Raw genomic sequence first — 21,270 nt, forward strand, 5'->3', positions numbered from 1 at the left:
GGTGTCCCAGCCTCGGAGCCCGCAGCGGGACGTTGTGTTCCGGTTGCTTTTATTTCGCTACCCCGCGTCCTAGGAAAATGGAACTCCGCCGCAAGGATTTGAGCAGTCCTGCCTTTGGGTGGACTTTATCAGGACGCTCGTTTATGACTCTCACCATTTTTTTTTTTTTTTTCGCACGTCACTCGTCTGGTTTGCACCTTCGATGTGCCTTTTCTCTTCCACACTGGTTGGATACCTTTCCGATATTGAACGGCAAAAGAAGCTCGGTTCTGTTAGCGTTTTGCATTACCTCATCGAAGATGCAAACCTTTAAACATTTGCCCTTCAACAGCTTGAAGATTTAAGCAAGCGCTTTGATCGAGGAGGTAAACAGGGGTACTAGTTAGGTTAAAAACATAACATTGAGACATGAGTCAAGCGGGCATCCTTTAAAACACGAACATATGGAAGGCACAGTAAACAAACATTAGAAACGAACTGAAGAGGTTCGCATAGCATAAGGGAGGGTTCACATAGGAGTTACCTGCAATCATTTGATTGGTCGCACGTACAGACAACCTCATAAGGACAAGATTTTGATTGGAAGATCCTTCGATACACGCTGGAGTTGGTTTTGGTTTGGTTTTGTTTCTTCACCGCCTGCAGCAACCCCCACCGAAGCTCACTCCTACCGATGCGCCTGCCCCGACCCTTTATCATTCGTATACACACATACACACACACACACACACACACTCACAGACACACATACGCACACACATCCATGCTAACATACATTGATGCTGATCGCTGGCCGCTCCGCTCCGCCAGGTGATCCGATCCGGAACCGTCTGGGTTGGCTCCGTCCATCGAGCTCACGGTACGAACACGACCAAACTATCGTCGTCCTGCTGGTTCGGCTCGCGATCCGACTGCTCCTGCTCCCGCCGCCTCCGTTCAGTTGTGTTTCCAGCTATTAGCTTTGGTTCGGAAGAGAAGAAAAGCCCGCAAAGAAGTCGAAAAGAAAAGATCATTAAAAGGGAGTTCACGGTTTGCTCCTAGACGTTGCGAGTAATGTTGAGTAAAGAAGCTCTTTCTAAAGCGCAGAGCGAGTCACTCTCACTCGCCTTGGAGAGCGGAGCACGAGGGGTTGCTCTTATTCGAGCAAAACACAATACAGAGCGCTAGCGATATTTGCTCCTAAGAGCTCTACAGATCGATATCGATATTCTATCTGAAGAGCACTGTCGAGCTTTATGAAACCCCGTAGCGCTCAGTACAGCTATTCGGAGCGGAAATCGCTCACAAAAGAGGTACCTCCAACTAAGAGCGCAAGAGTGCGCTCAGTTAAGTGAGCGAATCACTGGAGGTACCTCTTTCGCTTCCAACACAACACTAATTGCAAGGTGTTTTACTATGGACGGAATCTTTCCCTGCTATAACTCAGGTAGTGTTGGAAATACTGTAACTCCTAAGCTAAGGCCTGTTTGTCGGAACTCTGCGTGTTGGTTCGAACTAGAGTTGGGTAATTCAGATTCTGATTCATGAATCTCAATTAATCTTGGTTTCGATTTGGAGATTTATTAATCTCTAACTGAGAGTTTCGTGAATCCCGAAGATTTATCCTAGTCCAGGTGAATCTCACAAAAGTTAGGAGTTCAGTTCCTCGTAAAGTTGAAGAACAAAATGAACTAAATTGGTTTTATTTGTTTTCCAACGCAGGAAGGATTCGGATCGGACTCAGAGGTTCGGTTTGGAGTCGAATCGCATCCCAGCCTCGGAACGGATGGTTCAAAACGCCTTTCGGTCCTCCCGCAACCTACCTTTATAGTGAACGTCCTTGTACATAGTTGCACATATTTTTCCCCCTTTTTCCAGTTTGTTTCGAAAGTCAATGTTCGTCCGCACGGGACGGTGCAGCAGTGGCTGCGGTGGCCGGAAGTTGTTGCCGAGCGGCGCCTTCGGGTGATCCGGTCCGCCCTGCATGAGCCTCCGCAGTGCGTGTAGCTGATGGTGGAGATGTAGGAGAGGTAGGAGAGAAGAAGTAGAGACAAGCGCCGGAAGGCAAAGGAAGATCTGTGGTGCTTTACCTGCTGCTTGGTGATGTAGATAGGTTTGTTCATGACGATCCAGGTGACGGTTTCGTAGCAGGCCGGCGCCGTCGTGGAGCCCTCGTACGTCATGTAGTGCTCGGTGTCGGGCAGCAGGTCGCGCACGGAGATGCGTCGCACCGTCGCCTCGTCGCCGCCGTACCGGATCCGGTCCAGCTGGTCGGTCAGCATGCGCAGCTCCGGGTTGGAGAGGTCGCCCAGCTGCAGCAGGATGGCGACGCCGACAATCCCTTGCGCCCGGTACAGCGCGTCGCTGAAGTTAGCGTACAGCTGCGAGTTGTAGCCGAAGATCTGTATCTGCAATAGGGAAGCCGCGGGTAGTAGCTTCGAACATCGCGAACTCGCGCCGTACCAGTGCGACTCACCTCGGCCGGGAAGGTGTAACCCTCGACGCTGTGCTCCGAACCGAACTGGTCGTGCAGGCCGTAGTGGATGTGGATCTCGTGAAACCGGTACCGGTACGAGAGGGGCCCGCCGGTCAGGTTGACGGGCACCTGCGGCGTCCCGTACGCCGAGATGGTCTCGTTGTCCGCCGTGAAGATGACGCTGTGGCCCGTGTTAGCGATCGTCCCGCTGATCTGGTGTTGGTTGGCAAGAGGGGGAGGAAGGAAACGACAAGGGGGATTTAGTGGGCATTACTCTTCTGGTACGTGCGTCGTCTCCCGTCACTCTTCCGGCCGGCTGCAGCCCGCCACTCACTCGGTGCTTGTCGATGTGCAGCGTGCGGAGGTTCGGGTCGAACAGCAGACGCTGCGGCTCCAGGTTGACCGGCGATTGTCGACGTCCCTTGTTGCACAGCGACCACTCCGGGTTGATCAAGCCCCAGAAGGCGGGCCCTGCAAGAAGCCACAAACAAGTGTTGGTCAAACCGATTAGCTTTTGTTAGCTTCTAGGGTTTTGTTTTGACGAGGTGCCCATGGTGCAGCGGTAGCGCGAGGAAACACCACGCCACAGGTGTGGGATCGAATCTCGAAAGAGGCCCTGTCGCACTTTGGGATGTTGTGCCACATAAGAAGCGGAAGGGTTTTGTTATCACTCGTAGTTAGAAGAGCAGTATGGGGCAAACTTGTGTGCTACTTAAATGTCAAATGTAACGAATCAGATCTATTCAGATAAAATGACTTGTCTTCGATTGCCTTTCAAATTGAAAAGTAACAGAAGGTAAGCTGTATATTACACGATATATTTCTTTAAAAAACTACTTAATGTATACTGATTTTGGTGTTCTAATTGACATTGTTAAAGCTATCAAACTCGTGTTTAAAATATAATCAGCCACAAGGAATGTATAATGAGGGTTAACATTGTGATGTTGTTGCAAAAAGCATCTGTTTAAAAACATCTTCTCAACGTATCCTCTTGTAACGATAATGTCGTAACTGTTGTACTTATTTAGTATTCAGAAGGATTTGGGAATTCAGAATCGTGCAACTCGTTCTATTTATTGATATATTCGAGGACTAATGAAACCACATGAACTCTGAACCTTCTACAGGGCGAATTAATTTCATCGGAAAAGTCAAAAGTGTAGAACGAAAGTAGGGTAGTTTCTATTTCAAGCTTTCTCAAACGAAAGATTGTAAAACTCCGTCAAATCTAACGTTTTTTGACTGCTTGTCACCCCGGGGTCGTAATTAAATATATTGTACATGACCTTTTTTAAGATATTGATAAAACAAAATTTATCTTTTCCTTTTTTCCATGATGGTTTACAATAAAATGTGTAAAACCAGGAGAAGTTGATAGAAAAAGTGTGAAAAGTTTATTAACAGTAGCGTTGGCTCGATGGAAAAAGTGTACGAGAAAAGAAAGGTCTAGGTGTTTCTAGGTGTCTAGGCTGTAAAACATATAAACTGTTATCTAGCAATTGAAAAGTGCTGCACAAAAGCAATTTCGCTCAAAAATGTAAAATAGTTTGGCATTTGTTCAAATCATCAGTTCAATTTACTCTTATTTGAAATTTGACAAAACTACTTTTCTACTTTATATTTCAACATTCTCCAATGACCATACAAAGGTTGAGCGTTACATAAAAAGAAATCAAGCAATTGTATGTTTAAACATGTTTAATGGTCGTTGTGCTTTGGCCCCACTCTGCCCTACATTGAACAAACACGGAGAGCGCGACGTCTCAAATCACATTGATTGCTCATGAATTCTTGATAAATCGTTTAGCGCGGAACCAGTCGCCAGTTTTTCCTCCTTTCATGACGTTTATCTTTTGGTGCTCGGTTTTTTTCTTCTTTAAATAATATTTGTCGAGCAAGTGGAAGAGGGGAACAATGTTGCGCAAATCTGCTGACCGGCACTCGCTGGGCAGTTTTCTGGCAGTGGAGTCATAATTCCCCACGGCTTACCGGGACCGGGATTTTCCCCAGCTCCCAGCAGATCGGATGCGGCCGCGGGTTATGGTTTTCTTGTCTTTTGTTCTTCCCCTACATACACACACACGTACACAAACATCCATACTCCCAGCTGGTCATTGGAGGGAGGCGTGCTGAGTCACGTTCGTGCACTTACGTGACCATTCCTTTTTCGGTCGGCGGAATGACATTTCTGCCGTGAAAGCATTAGCCTCTTTTGCCCCTTTTCCCGAAAAATGGAACTGACTCAGTGCACATCAAGAAAGGTCTCTCCGGGAGCAAACGAGAACATCACAAAAAAGAAAGAAAAAAACAAATATTGCCTCGGAAAGTCTTGCGGAACTATAAAAAGAAAGAAAAGAAAGCAAGAAAAAGCCTTAAGGAAAGAAGTTGGATTGAGAAAAAGCGAAGGAAAGAAATAACGATGCATTGAACTATCATTTTTCTTAGTTTTTTTCGCTCAGCTTCCCAGGTGCAGTGGGGTTGTTTTTTTTTCAAACAAGTAAACGTATGAAGAAAAAGCAACCGAAATCTGGCTGAAAACACTCGTAGCGTTTTCCACCGGCTGGTGGGAGGAAGTGAAAACACCTTTGGCTGTAATGATAATCAAACTAACGAGAAGGAAAAGCCTGTAAAGAGCGAAAGTTAAGGAAAAGAAGCATTGCGCAAGCAAGCAAGCAAGCGGGGGGAGGAAAAAAAAGGTTCGTTTATTTCTTCCCAAATCATCGCCGAAAGTAGGTATCGGTGGTACCGTTTTGGGTGGAAAAACTCGTCGATGGACTTTCCACCTTCCCTTATTCCCTCATTCGCCTTCCACGGGAGTTTTTCATGTGTTGTATTGTGTGTGTGTGGGAGTATTTTTTCATCGGGACTAAAAAAATGTTAGTTCCTTTTGACGGTTGCCACCACTTTGCTGGTCAAAGTTTGTTGGTTTTCTACGCTGCTTGTTGATGGCCCCTGGTGGCCTGAAAGGTTGTGGGCTGTGGGTGGAGTTACTCACGAACGAGGAGGAGTTGGCTAGGGTTGGCTAGGAAGTGACTCTTAACGAGATCAGCTGGCGGAAAAACGGCAAACCTTGTACCTCCTTCGACTGCTTGACATTGTGCCAATGTTTGTGAGGAATCGAATTTGTTGTAGCCATAAAATCGTGGAGCGCATTGTAATCGTTTGAGGTATGGAAACCATCACAATAACCTTTCACATCTTTACCTACATCTTGCAATGGTATGATTACTTTAATTTTGTACCTACATAAATGGTACATTATAAACGGTTCACCACAAAAGTTATACCGCTTTCACTAAAGCCTTCTTTATTTAGATGTAATCCAACATTAACCTGTGCCTATCAACTCATTCACCTTATTTCGCTTTAGAACTGTTCCTTTTTTATTGTTTGCTTTGCGAAACTCGAAAAATGCTCTTTGTTTGTGTTTTTATGTAGTTATACCGCGCAAAATAAGACGAATAAAAAACATTTGTTTAAATAACATGAAGCTAAATTATGATTGAATCTCAATTTTAATGACTGTCAAGCGGTTTTAGCTTACTTTTTTATTACAATCTTTTGAAATACAATGTATTTATAACATTGGTTGAACCGTTGATTTTCGAAGGTTACTTAGCTTAGACTTAGCTTCCCGAAGAACTTGTGTTTAATATTTCTACAGTTTTTATGTTGCATTTTCATTTACTTATGGGTCCAAAAATCGTTAAAACTAACTTTTGCTGTCACCCACTTGTGGTCGACGTGGCAGTCAACGTGTTAAAGTCTGAGTGGAAGTGTAGACAAAATCTTAATGTTTTTATTTATTACCTAGAAAATTTTATGATGCATAGAACTCGAAAATGTTTTGAATGCTACTGCTTGGGACTCAGGTAGTTATTTAATAGTTTCTTTGAACGAAATAAAACAATTTAGCTTGCTTAAGCAATAAACATTGCAATGTTTTAAAAATAAAACAATCGCTTCCAGTAAACCAAAAAAAAAAATAAAATATATCTATTTAAAGTAACCATAGAGGCAAATACAATTAAAGATAAAGATAAAAATGACAGCAAATGATACATCGCGAACAAAGATTACGTACTTTCAGCGTGCGGAGATGGAAAAAAAACGGCCGGCGAACCGCATCTGCATTTACGTTCGATGATGATTACCATCTCGAGCGGCCCGATTCTGTTTGCTCACGATGATGAGGCTCGAAACAAAAAAAAAAAAGGGAGGTAGAAGAACGTCTTCCCATGCGGAGCTTTGGGAGGTGGAAAACAATTTGGTGAGCGCATTAATTTGTGGCTAAATCCAAGCAAATGAGCCGGCGGGCGGGTGAAAAAAAAAAAGAAGCAAACAGGGAAGCAAACCGAAAAAAAGGGCAAACACACCGCCGAAGGAAGCAAACAGTCCAGATGCGAAAATTCACACTGATAATTACGCCATCGTTGAACGCGCGCCCGAGAGTAGATTTTTGTGAAGCAAACGATCCTTTTTGTCGACGCGCGGCGTTGGGAAAAGTTTCAGCCTGTTCAGGGCCTACGACGTTGGGGTATTAATTTGAATTACTCAGCAGTTCGCGCACCGTGCTTTTGCGGCAGAACCGAGAGGAGCCGGTTAACAGATCATTAATGATCGGTATGATTGCGAAACAGTGACTCGATGAGGCGAGGCGATGATGCAATCGATAAGAAAACTCCGGGCGGGTACATCTTACCCCCAGAAAGCTCGACGGTGAGTGTCGTTAGAATTATCTTTGGCCCGTTTCATTTATAGGAAGCGTTTTTGAACGTTCGAACGGAGCAGGAAGAGAATGGAAATTAAACAACCCCCTCTAACCCCCGACGGAAACAAAAGCTGGAGGAAAAAAAAACAAATTGCTTTGCTGCAAAGCAGACGCTCACCGGCACGGAACATCGAGCAAGAGCACAGGGGGCAGGTTCGGTGTTCGGCACCGGGATCGATTAATTCGTCCCGGATGCAAGATCAAGATTGATGGAAATGAGCGCCCCTCAGAAGGCGACGGTTGGTTTTATTAGCCTTGCATCTTATTTTCTCGAGAACAAGTAGAGAGAAAAAATAAAAAAAAACACTCACAAACACATACAAACACGGGATGCTAGAAAACCGGGGGGGCGAATGAAAAACCCCGGCTTCGACAAAAAAGGGCGAACGATCTAATCTTTCGATCGGCGATAGCAGTTTCGGGAGGTTCGGCCGAGATCAAATAAAAAGAAAAAGCCGCTCCCGAAATGGCTCGAAATGATTGAAATGCAAATTTTACTACCTCGCCGGAAAGTGGAGGAGCCGAATAAAAAAGAAAACACGGGCAACAAACCAAAAAAAAACACACACAGGTTGGCGCAAGTGAATGAAGTCGAACAACCGAAAGCCCGTTTCGGGAGGGAGGCACGTGGCACGTAGGAGTTTTCCATCGTTTTGTTCGGGTTCGGGGGCGCGCGGGGTCGACGAAGTCGAAGTGCAGATTGTTTTCTTGACCGGCAGCCTCCCCTTGCACCTTCCTTCTGCCCTCGCTGGGCCGTAACAACCTACCAGCAACTTCACGAGGTGCGCTCGGAAAGACCATTTAATAAAAAATAATGTGCAGTTTCCAGCAGTTCCCGAAACTTTACCGTTTTCCTCCCGCTTCGAAGTGATTAAGATGGCTTTCCAACCTCCCGGGGGTAGGAGATGAACGGGTCGCTCCCACCCCTCCTCCGTGAAATTAAAGGTACCCACTTCACCTGGCAAGGAATTTATTACGCGATCGTTTTCCTTTTCGTGATGAAATTGATTCCTCGCGTACCGTGAGTACCTTCCGTATAGCGGGGCGTCCGAGATATTTATTAGATCGTCAAATCGTCAGCTACCGAAACCCGGAGCAAAGAAGCCCGTTGGTGTGTGTGTGTGTGTGTGTGACGATGAAAAGAATTTCGTCCTTAAAATTTGGCCCATCGGAATGGAACCCAAAAGAAAATACTTCCCCACGGTTTGTTTTTGAAAACGCCAAAGTTTTACTTTCGGTGGGGGGACGGGAGGGAAGGGAAAGGTTGGTAGGTTCATTTGAAGCTAATGAAAACTAAATTTCCCCTTTGATTAGCAACACATTCTTTCCGTTTTCGGAATACTATTAATCAAAGATTTAATGCTGCCTAAATTAAAACCGAAGATTCAGGTTGAAAACACAATATGAAAAGGATTTTATGAAAACACAATATGAAAAGAAGATCCCACTTTAAAGGTTTACTTCTAATTTCAAGGTACAAGCGAAATGCACACAATGTATAAGAACTGTAAAAAGATTTAAACGAAAAACAAAACATTGCTGGAACTGAAGTAGATAATTTCTAAATTAACTAGAGCAAAATGTATTGCTATGAAAAAGAAAGTCATAGTGAGAGAAACCTTTGAAGAAAAACAACGAAAAAGACTAGTTTATTTTAAAATTAGTTAACTATTGTAAAGTTTATTATGTTCTATGTAAACAAAAACCTTGTAAAGTAAAAAACTTATATCAAAATGAGTCAAAAACAAAAACTAGTCAGGCTTATTAAAACGAGGATGTATTACATTAAGTTACTATACGAATGACTGCATTTCATGTACAATGCGTTGTAAAATAATGTTGTGGCAATATTTCATACCTTATTATTTTATAGTAAGCATTTTTTCCAGTCTATTTTATCTAGTAAGCCAAAACTAATTTTAATTAGTCTATTCTGTATTAAAGTTATTTCTGGTAAACTTTAAAGAAATTGCAGAAGAACAATTTATATTGTTTTAAATTGGTCGATGATTTTGTAATTGATTTGCGACACTTACATTTAATGTAGAAAACTCAACCTTATTATAAATGAAAATAAATTAAGAGAATATAAAACAACAAAAGGGAGGAAGTGTAATGCAAAAAAACACAAAAAACACATTTCATTTGGAAGTATCGCAATAGTAAAACCCCATTAGCACCAACAAAAAGAATCGTTTCAACACTGCCCGTGCCGTAGTGTATGTGGAAAAAAAAAACAAACCATCACCAAATAAATCAACTGAAGTGCGGTGTGCGTTTAAGGGGATGATAATTTTATGGATGAGTAAAGACTTCCGCCCCTAAACCGCTGCGGGACCATGGGTTGGAAAATGGAAACATAATTTGAACAGGGAAAACGATTTAGAGAAACGCGCCGCACGCTAGAGAGCGCGGGAGTGGAGGAAAGAACAAAAAAAAAAAAAGAGACGAAGGCCTAAATGCCCTAAATATTGGCCGTAAAAAAGCAACAGGATTCGGTCGGGGTTTGAAAAGTTTCCCACGCTCATTTGGGGAGGGAGGGGGGGCGGGTTGTGGAAAATGCGATAAAAACACCAAAAATGGTACACGAAAAACAAGCTGTCTGGTGGGTTTGGTTTTTGTTTTGGTTTTGGCGAACATGGAAAAGCGCGTGCATGTGTTAGGATAGGCTTTTGTTTTTGTTGTTTTTTTTTTGAGTTTTTCTCACTAACAAAACGGATCATATGCACAATCCAAATGCCAGACAACAATCCCATTATGGCCCTACCAGTTCGTTTATCAGCTTTTATTTGATAGCTTTCCAAACAGGTTGCCTTTTGGTCGTTGAGTAGCTTTTCAATAATTAAAATTTGCTTTCCAAACGAAAGGATTAAAGATCTACATTTTCCACACTGCGTTGCACAAATTAACAGCGGCTTTCCACCAAGTGTGAATTTTCCCTATTTGCTGCTGTTTGTTTGTTCCATTTGGAAGTAATTTTCCACCCAATTTCCGGCGGCATTTCTGCCGCGTTGGTTTTGTTCTGTGTTATAAAACGGCACACACCACCAACCATGCAATGTTCCATGGGTTACATTCCGAGAGTCATCGTCCTGTGTCGCTTTCCCCCTCGGTTTTCCTTCCGAGTTTTGCTCGAGTTTTTGTTATCTCGAGCTGGTCGGCCCGAAGCCCGAAGGAAGCTGAGCTGCTACCTATTCATTATTAAAATTAATTGTGGGAAAACAATCATATGGTTGACACTCTTTCCTTCTCGCTCCCTGTGTTTTTCCTTCCGATGAAGTTGTGTAGCAAAACTTTGGTCCAGTGTTTCGCTAAGCTAAGCTGTTGGGAGTAATCTTTCTGCAAAAACGAGTCGCTCGGTTACTTACCGGAGATGCCATCATACGTCCACCATTCCTCCCAACTAACCGCTGACAGGGCTGTGGAAAACGAGAAAAAGCACAGGGAGAAATGGTTAGAAAAACACGGTGGAAAAACTCTACCTATTTGTACTGGCTGGTTTTATTTTTCGTTTTTCATTCCTCTCGCTTGCAGCAAGCTGACCCAAATGTGGGCCCAATTAGTCGGCGTACCGTTGGCATTCGTTCGACAGTTTTCCCGACAGGCACGCGTGGAAAACGCAACATACGCCAACCCCCGGGTTCGTTTTTGCTACGCTTTCCCATCAATATGCTTCAGCCCGACATCGATCCGATGATCGACATTTCGATTTGCAAAACTTGCCAGTTTCCGGTGCCGGAAAATATCCCCCCCTTCCCCCTCTCCCTCCCACACACCTCGGGTAGGTTCACCGTAGGAGGTTTGTAAATCTTGCGCCGTCCCGAAAACTCCCGCCCTCAGGTGGAAAACCGTCTGACCCGGCGGAAAGCACATTTCGGTAGTTTTGGCGCGCAAGTTTCGAGTGGAGTTTTTTTTTTCTTCCCCCAAGAGAAAAAAAGAAAAGAAAAAAGCGAACCGTAGGAAAAGTAAACTTTCCCACTAACTGGCAAATTGTTGCGGCATGCGAAGACGTATCGGTTGCTGATGCTTAATTCGCTTCAGAAACTCAACGAATGCGGGGGAAAAATCGAGGTAGTTCGAGGTGATATTGTAATAGCTGTTTAGTAGGAAAGTGAAGAATTTAGCCCGGGGTTGCAGTTTCTGGCTTGCACTTGGCCTAGGGAATTAGGGTGGCAACACCAGTTTTGACCCATTCCTAACGGAGGTGAAAGGAAAACATCGTGAGTAGAACGGGCTTTTTTTGACAAATAAAAAAGTGCCTCCACTAAAGTGGAGTAATCGGGTTATTTACTTGTCTCGTGCTTGAGAAATCGTCGTAGTATCGCGGTAACGTAACGGTAAACACGAGCTGACATGGAAAGTAACCCGACAGTTATTTTTAGATGCAAATCAAACCAAATTCGGCGCATTTTATTTTAATTAAAAGTGGTTAAACGTGAAACTTAAATGTATGGCGCATGAAACACGCTGAAATAAAAAGATGGTAATGAAATTAAAAAGATTTAAATATCAAATTCTCGTTCCCAACGTTTGTAATTGGTAGGAAAAAAAAACTACCAACGAAGAAAGTATTTAAACGAAATGTAGAACACCCATTACGAACCCAATTATCATCAATTAATTACCATTACTTTACAATCATTTAAAAACAGAAGTAAAAATGAGACACGAATGAAGCTGTACCAAATGTGAAACAGCAGCCTTTTTAAAACATCACGAAACAAAATAACATGTGTGCCAAAACTAACGCTGAAAGAACAACAAGAAGTGTATAATTTACAGAAAAATGTATTAGAATAAATTAGTTTACAAGAGATTTGAACACGGAATCTTTGAAACCATGTTTTTTTTCAAGTTGAGAGCCTTAGATGTTGCTTGCTATTCTGTTCTTGGTTCAAATTCTCTGCATTTCAGAGAACAGTGTAGGTTTACGGTTTAAAGCTAGGTTCACACAAATTGTTGTTAATTTTAAATTGATAGAATTGTATTTCTGTTTTGCTATATAAATGTAAGCTTTATGATTGTTTATAAAAAGAAGTAAACATGAGATAAGAAGTTGTACCAAACGTGAAACAGTAGTCTTATTAAGACACCACGAAACAAATGAAAACGTATGCCAAATCTAACGTTAGTATAAAGGTGAGGAGTGTCTAATTTACAGGAAAAATGTTTTATAATAAATAAATTAATACGAGATTTGAACGCAGAATTATTGAAACCAATAAAGTGGGATATAATATTGGTTAAAACCTTTTTATGAATGTTGCATGAATGCAAAATGAATGTTCAACCCGATTTAAATAAACATGATATAAAATTCCAATTTAAAAATTGAATTGGAATTACAATTTACTTCAAATCTGCAACGTTTAAGCTTATCGTAAACGAAAATCAAAGTGCAGCAAATCACAGGTCGGGTGGGTTAAAAGTTGTTGAAATTTAAATTGAAATAAACAGAGAGCTAAAATTTATAACCCTCCGCCCGCAATTCGTCACATTCATCACGTGCCCCACCGAGAAACGGATGTTGCCGACTCAGTGTTAAGCTCGGCGTGTACAAACGGTCGGCATGGGGGGGGGGGGGGGGGGGGCAGGGAAAACCGGGCAGCATCCAGAACGGCAGACTCGTGGAAAAACAGCAACAGAAATTAGCCCCGGACGGAAAGTTTGTTTTAACGGAAAATAAATACGGAGCCCTTTCGCGCCCCGGAAAAACCACCCCGCGTCTAATTTTCCAACCCCACCCCTTTCGCGAGGGGGGGGAAAGTGTCCACCGGTGTGCTCGCCCCTGTCTCGTTCGTCCCTGTTCCGCCCGCCTCCCCCCCCACCCCGGGGTTGGTTTCGGTTCGGTTGGTTTTCGCGCAAAACTTCAACGAAGGAGTTCGACGCCAATTCTGGCCCTATGGTCTCTGGCCCCGGAAAAAGCGGGGTGCCGAAAAACGATGATGAATATTTGAATTTTTATCACTAAACCCATCCCCCTCCCCTCCCCTCCCCCTCTCCCCCTCTCTTGTAAGATCAAGAGCCGCTCCGGCGGTGGTCGAGTTGTACCGTTTTATTTGAGGAGTTTTGCTCCGAAAATTAAAACCAACTCAAGCGGGTGGCGACGGTGTGTGTATGTGTGTGTGTGTGTGTGTGTGTGTGTTTGTGTGAGATTTCGGAAGGATGCAGCTGAGGATGCACGCTCGATACGGAAGGGCTAGAGAACTGGCCGCCACTTTCGGACCGTTTAAACGCCCCGTAAAACGATTCGGAAACGAGCTCGAAGATGGTGGCCCCCCCCCCCCCCCTATATTCCCCACCACACCTCTGCCAAGGAATGTGCCTTCTGGGCTTTCTGGGCAGCAAGTTGGGGCCTCCATCCCGGAACGATAATAACACATAATCACGGGGAATTTCACTTATAGAAAACGATCTGAACTGGGCATCCGGCCAGGTTTAGCCGTAGGAACGGTGGGGGGAAGGGAGAGGAGAGGGGTTATACTCACACACCCAACTCAGCTACACACACACACACATGCCCAGGGAGGCAGTATTTAAGAATGTTGCCGAAACGGGCGGCGTTCGGTTGCTTTCAGCTCGGAAAACTCCGGAAACCGCCGAAGGAATGTGGGAAATCCTATTTGCGGAAAAACGGACCCCATTCAACATTTGCGCCGCCCCCTCCCCGCCCTTCCCCGCGAAATCTTAATCCCTTCGGACTAAGACTTTCCGCAACTCCGCCTGGCGTGAGGCGCGAGGCGAGAAGGTTTAGGTTTGTTGCACTGCTCGCCATTAGCTTCGGTTTTTGCAAGGACTACTGCACCTTGCAGAGGGTGTTCCATTTTCCCTCCCCCCCCTGGTTTTTCTCTCGTGCGAGCTTCATTTTTATTACAACCCATCCAGGAATCGGGTTCCGACTACGTTTATGACTCGCCCGTGGAGGCTCTTTAGGTTAAGTAAAGGGTAACATTATGTGTAGGTGTGTGTGTGTGTGTGTGTGAAAGGCGTGCACAGGTGCATAGCGGGCTGGAAAGCCGGGAAAATTCTTCCAAACCCCCAAAAAATTCTATCGACATCGACCCGGGAGGATGAAAACCGGCGACAACCACACAATGATATCACGGTGGAGGGGTTGGGAAGAAGGGGGGTGGCAAATGGCGTGTGGTGTATAGATTCAATTACAAAACTACTATAGCCCTTAACCCTTCTTCACCCCACTCACCCCCCCGCACCTAAACCCAACCACAATCCTTTGAGCAAAAAAAAAAAACAAAGCCCAAATCCATTTGGAAGCCTCGACGTCGGGAGCTCCTGAGGCCGGGGAAAAGCTATCAGGAGGGTGCAAAGAAAAACCTAGGGCGAAGGGAAAAGAAAACAACGAAGAAAAAACCCAACGCATCCCGTTCCGAATCCCCAAATGTATTGAACTGGATGGCTCGGGATATAGCCGGGGCTTTTCAATTATATTTTCTCCACCATTTTGCTAAGACTCCGGCCAAGGGAGGGGGTGGGAGGGGGGGGGGCACATTTTTCGCATGTTCCGAATAATTTCGTTAACCAGCCGGGCCATCTGGTGCGGGGGGGGGGGTGTTTTTCCGTAGCGATCCTACTTGGCTGCTTTTTGTGCCGCTCGTTCTGTTCTGGTTCTTCCGGACAAAAAGCAATCCTTTCACTTTGCCAAAATTTGATGAAGCATACATGACGGCGAGAGAGGTGGGGGGGGGGGGGGGGGGGTAGAGTGAGGAGTGATAGACGAGAGGGTACGGTAATCGGTGGTAATCGATACGGTGGCGGGAAAGGATGCGTGCAAAAGGCCATTCTAGGTCGGAAGTGTTTGACCCCGGGAAATTTGTCGAGATTGCATCGGGAACGCTTTTCTTTTTCTCTTCTTGTGGCCAAACTGTGTGCCGATTTGCTAGCTTATGGGCTTTCAATCCATACCTTTTTTTCCGGTTGTACATTGACAGACAGAGGCGCCCCGGTTTAGGTTCCGGAAGCTGCAATGAGCTAACCCTATTTTCAAATTCTTGCAAGGTGGAAGAAAACAAATGGAAGGAAAAGCGCCCGGAAAAACGGGTACGGAGCAGGTCGAGTTTCTTGTCGCCGTTTGACATTGTGCAGCAAGCGCGCGCCCGTTGCTGTGTTGATATTAGTGATGTGCGCTCTGAGTGAGAATGAGTGAGTGATTCGAATCTTAATATTGAATGAACGATTTAAATCCTAACAGATAGTTTTTGTGACTCCCTTTGATTTGAATCCTTAACTGGGATTCGAATCCCGAAAGAATGAACGAGTTGGTAAAAGAGTCGCTAGTCGCCATAGAGATTCGAATCCCAAGTTGTGATTCGAATCCCAGTTTGGGATCACTACATGGGCGACTAGCGACTCTTTTACCAACTCGTTCATTCTTTTGGGTTTCGAATCCCATATAGTGATTCCCAAACTGGGATTCGAATCACAACTTGGGATTCGAAACACAACTTGGGATTCGAATCACAACTTGGGATTCGAATCTTTATGGCGACTAGCGACTCTTTTACCAACTCGTTCGTTCTTTCGGGATTCGAATCCCAGTTTAGGTTTGAAATCACCTCGAAGGTTAATAAATCATTTTACACGTTTTAAATCACAAAAGAGTGACTTAAAGATTCGAATCATCGTTATGATTATTCACTCTGATTCAAATCTCTAAAAAGAGTTGTTATTCTCATCACTAGTTGATATCAATCAAAGCCCGGTTCGCCAAACGGTTCGTGTTCGGCAGTTTGCCTACCTTGCAGGCGCAATCAGAAAGTTCGAATTTCTGCATCTGCCATCAGGCAAAGGTCATCGGCTCAATTGCTTTTGCGCGCCCCTCCCCCGGGCTGTGTGCTCATCTGCTGCACAAATCATTAATTTTTCCCCGAGCGCTTGGAGGACGGGGCAAATCGGGGGAAATGTGTGTGTGTGTGTGTGTTTTTCCAAACCCGTAACAATAGTGTGTATTCCACCTCCATAAAAGAGATAATTATGATGATGTTTACTTAAGGTGGAATCAAAAGAGACTTTGTTTTTGCTTTTTTAAATTGCTTCCTCCCCCCCCCCCTTCCCTTCCTCCTCCCCCACACAAACAGACTGTAAACAATTGGGGCGACCGTTTGAATGGTGACGAAAAGTCAATTTAATCCCGTCACGTTCGCCCGATCGACAGCATCCAGTTTGCAGGCGAGAATAAACAAACAAACAAAAAGAAAACACAAGAAGGAAAGTAAAAAAAACCAGAGCTCGGTGGGAAAACAATAACTCCTCCCACCCCCCCCCCCCCCCTCTCCCCTCCATCCACATCCGCTTCACAGCCACGGAAAGGGTAAACATGCACGCGTGCAAAATGCAATCGTTTCCTGATCGTGAGCGCTAATGATCGGAGTGGTGGAGTGTCAAACGTTGCATTCGTTTGTTTGTTTGATTGTTTTTTTTCTTTGTTTTTGCTACCGGAAGCATCAGGCACTTCCGGCACCGGGGAGTGATTGGGAAGGATTGTGAAAGTCACGTTTTGGCCGTGCCACTCAATCCTCGGATGCCGTGGCTTCTGATTGAAAAGTTAACATTATCCAGCGTTTGCAAGAATCTATTTTCTGCCTACTTTGAGGATGGAGAAAATTTCTGGAACAAAAAAAAACTATACCAATTCTCTTAAATGCACTGCAAATCAAACGCTTCAGATTGAACTTTGCAAGCGTGTTCAAATTCAAGGAAAACATCATTCATTTTGCTCAAAATATCTGACTCCTTATGAAGTATGTCTTTCTTGGTGTTCGCTGTTTTTATTATCATTTTATGTTGCGATATTTTGGGTGTTTGAACTGAGTGTAATATCTACAACCTACGGGGACTTTTACGTCACATTTTCTTTTTCGTTAGCGAGTTACATGTTCCTTGGTTTATTACGTTTTTGTAAATCCTTATTTGTTTCTTTTTCACTATTCCCAATATTTTCAAAACAATTATGGATATTGATTAACATTTTTAGATAACACATTTAAAGTGTGATTAAAATCATTTGAAGTAGTCATTTATTTAACTAACACCTTTCTCTCAAAAGTGAAATTGAAAACAAACGTTTATTATTTCTAACCACGAACTGCCACGAATCTGTTCTAATGAGATTCAAACCGAGCATCCTTTGTGTGGCTTCGGACTTCTGCACGGGGTCGGTACTCCAAGGCTCACCCTATTGCCGATTTGGTTCGTCATTTCTTAGCTGAATTCATAGACTCCCCGCACCGCTCCGGAGTTTCGGGGGAACCGGATTCGGTTAGCGCGATAAGCGCCATAAAATAGCCAGCTATCCGCGTGCACTTTCGAATGTCGCTTTATTTGGCTGCTTTAAAAAGCGGTCCGTAGGGCTTATCGGAGCGACCGGGAGTGCGTGGGGGGGGGGGGGGGGCACCGGTTGAACGGGAGCCACGTGCTCGGAATGGAAGAAGCAGCACAAACGTCGACTCTGTTTTTTTTTTTCAAAAACAAGCCCTTAAGGCTGGAGGCCGTAAACCAGGCGGAATCGTTCTGAAACGAAGGGAAAGGGCCCCTGGAGAAAAGAAAACATTTACCGAAACGGGCCGGGGGGGGAGGGATGGGGAGGGGACATTGACGGCGCGAAAAGCGACTGCCACTCCTCCTTCACGACAAACAATAAACAAACGTAAGCTCATCATCGTGCCGGGGCCTTTGATCTGCTGACGACCCGGGGTGGATCGAAAATCGATAAGCTACGATAGACGCTACAGCTTATTTACATCGATTGCCAGTCGCTGGGACTACCATTAGATTACAGCTTGTTTTCCGTTCACCCCGTGGAAAGGTTTTTCAGGCGCGGCAATGTTTCGATGTTCACAACAGCGCGGAAGACTTCGAAAGAGGGCTTTGTAGCCATTGCGACCACTTTAACATTTACAATCTGTTTTCCTAAGCTCTAAGATTCCTTTCCAACAGGTGAGCGGGTAAGGTTCCCTTCTCACCTCATAAAATGTTTTAATTTTCCTGGATGATTAAACAGATTTACCCCGTTGACAGAACGTCGTTTACTATTGAAGATGAAGCGGTTGAAAGAATATAGGCACGTTACAGGGTCTCGATCTATATAATGGAATGTTTCAAGTGGAAAATGGAAAGCTTCATGGACACTAGGGATGTTTACAGACGCATCGGGGAACTTTGCAACCATACAAGGGAATGTTACAAACAGCAAGAGCTAATCTCCCCAGTGAGTTTCCACTATTCCCCTAGCTACCTGACACATTCCCCTATATGATTGCAAAGTTCTCTCAATCGGTTGAAAATATCCCCTATGCGTTTAAAATGTTCTCTATATCAATTGAAACATTCCATTATATGGATCGAAAGCCTGTATTTAATGCGAGGATCTCCACGTTTACTGTTACAAATCCGTTTCTTGAAAAACGAGTGTAAACAAGTGGATGAAAAATCGAAGGTACATATTGTATACATACATTCATACAAACAGTCACGGATCTAAGTAGACAAGTAAATTACAAAAAACAAGGCTTTTGTAAGGTTGACAACTTGCTCCTCTGTACTGTAACCGGTTGTAACGCTTTCTGTTTGTTATGCACATTTTCCTTAGCTGTCTGACACATTCCTCTAAATGATTACAATGTTCTCTCTACCGGTTGAAAATTTCCCCTATGCTTTTGAAATGTTCCCTCTACCTATTGAAACATTCCATTGTATTGAACATTCCCTGTATCTGATGTCCTGATTATTAATGTTTTCAATTTCGTCAAAAGGATTTAAAATGTATCTAATACTTAATTATCATCTTGGAATTGAACTTTTGTTATCAGTTTTTTAAAGCCATCTATCTTTTAAGAACTTTGTCGTCTTCAAGTTGCTTCAATCGTTATCAGCGAAGGCATTTTTTTTACATGCTTTACTTGGTGTTTCAGCCACTTCTGGCAACATAGTGCTTCCTGCCGGTTAACACCACTAACCAAAGTGGCCGATAAAAGGGACATTTCGGTTCGCCTTCGTCGAAGAAAGGGAAGCCGCACCGACTCCGTGAAGGCCGGGAGTATGTGCTGAAACATATTTTATAGCGCACCCACACCGCAACCGACTCCCCAAACCCCTCCCAGCGCCATGGCGAACCGTTTGACTAAATGGTTCCGATGAATTATGGAGGCAACAAAATTATACACCTTTCGACCTCCTGCACCGACCGCGTGGAAATGTGAAATGCTTCCCAGTTTATCGCTTCCATCGCATCGGCGGCCATGGTAGGACTCGACCCTCCTCCCCCTGCACCCCCCTCCTCTCGGTTTGAGGCGGTGCTGTTTTGATGAACTACCTTCATCCGGGCACTTGCACTTCATTCATCCATACTCCTCCTCCTCGGGGCGAACCTATCATGGGAACTTCACCGTGGGGGAGGGTTTTCGGATCGATTATCCGGCGATCCGGAACGCCGTAGACCTTCCGGGGGAAAACTCTGGTCCCGGCCGGGAGTGCAGCAGACCCAGATCGGCAGAACCTTGCAGATTTATGCTATCCTTCGTGAGCGAAAAGAAGCAGCAGGCGAAACGACCTCTGAAGGGCCAGGTGTAAGCGCTGTTACACGCCGTCAAGTGTCGATTCCTCCGGTACCCGAAGCGTTAACTCTCTACTGGATAGCTATTGGATAGATGAGAAGTTGAGTGACAGGCAAACGAGATGAATGACTTGTCTCTGCTGTCGATGTGCGCGTTATGAAAAGGTTTCCAACGAACTCTCGCTCCCGAACTTCATGGCAAGTTTGTTTTTATTCCCAATCCAAGGAGTTTGGAAGGCTTTCCTAGCCGACTACGTTATTCTTCGTCCTGGGAGGGGCCGAAAAAGCATCACTATCAGTCAAATAGTCACCTATCACCCGGGCGCAACTTCTCTTTAGGCAACTTCTCGCCTCTATCCGACCCGAGCACACAAAGAGTGCCTGTTTACAACTGGAGCACCCTGAGTCTGCCGTCTAGGGACGAAGGCTCAGACTTTGGCCCCAGACGAACGAAAGTGTTGCATCGGTTTCGTTTAGCACCTGGCGTTTATGCAAAATACAAACTTCCGGCCCTGCAGGCATCGGTCTCCACTCCATGGTGGATCTCCCCTAAAGGGAGAGAAAAAAACCCAAACAGGCAGGTCATAATAGTGAGCGCCAGCAAAAAAAAAGAGGGAACGTACGGTTGCTAAATCCTGCAGGGAAGCCGGAAGCAGGAAGGCAGGGGCAATGTATAAATTTATGAAATATTGTTTTGGATAACGGAACAGTAGGTCTCTCCCTCTGGAGCTTCATTGAGGGAGAGACTTCGGGAAGTGCCTTGTGGCTAATAACTGAGCCGATGGTAGAGATGATCTAGACATAAGGATAAGGAACCCCAGGGTTGAGGCTATGAAAAAGATTGGAGACTCCTTACGCGTGCCAAGTACCACGACGCAATAAGTTCCGCCATTGAGAGACGATAATAGATCGTTACCAGAATTAAAATTGATTGAATTTAGGAGCTTCCAGGAGCATTTTTGGATGTCAATATCCGACATCAAAGTTTTTCGCGAATTTCAACTGCACGTGGATTTCCCCCAAAATTGCCTCGACCCGCTCGAGCTATGGCTTCGGAAGGAATTTCGCATTCCAGCACAGAGTGCCGTTATCGTTATCGAGCGGTTTTTCGCTGCAGACTTTGAACCTGGAAGAGGCGCACCTTTGCTTACTGGTGTATTTTGCTTGGCCTCGGCAATATCTCGCCAGCCAGGAGAGCTGATCGAACGGGATGGGTAAGAGGCAATGGGAGGTGTCGTAACGTCTATCATTATGTAATCAAATTACTAACCAACTCGTCACCCTCCGTCCCCCCCTCCTGTTAAGCATCACCCTTAGGCTTAAATAACCCGGTGGACTGCCGGACTATCGAGGGCGTACCGTGCAGGAAGTCAGCCGGTACGGACATCCCGTCCCGGGGCGGAAGCAACCGGGCAGGAAGGTACCCTCAAGGTGGCTGGCTGGCGAAAGGGAGCGCGACTGGGTGTGAAAGGT

The 21,270-nt window shown here is 44.8% G+C and overlaps 1 protein-coding gene across 1 annotated transcript; it reads right to left on the reverse strand.

The window, feature by feature from the left end:
• Positions 1–936: 936 nt before the first annotated feature.
• Positions 937–12,630, reverse strand: LOC131269744 (carbonic anhydrase-related protein 10; the record flags this gene model as incomplete). Its single annotated transcript, XM_058272251.1, has 7 exons — positions 937–959; positions 1,803–1,986; positions 2,070–2,387; positions 2,456–2,668; positions 2,790–2,926; positions 10,598–10,648; positions 12,597–12,630. Coding segments are annotated over 7 exons (960 nt in total), but the record flags the coding sequence as incomplete, so codon positions are not given.
• Between the last annotated feature and the right edge of the window lie 8,640 nt (positions 12,631–21,270).

Source organism: Anopheles coustani, chromosome X (assembly GCF_943734705.1).
Source record: "Anopheles coustani chromosome X, idAnoCousDA_361_x.2, whole genome shotgun sequence".
Classification (NCBI taxonomy): domain Eukaryota; kingdom Metazoa; phylum Arthropoda; class Insecta; order Diptera; family Culicidae; genus Anopheles; species Anopheles coustani.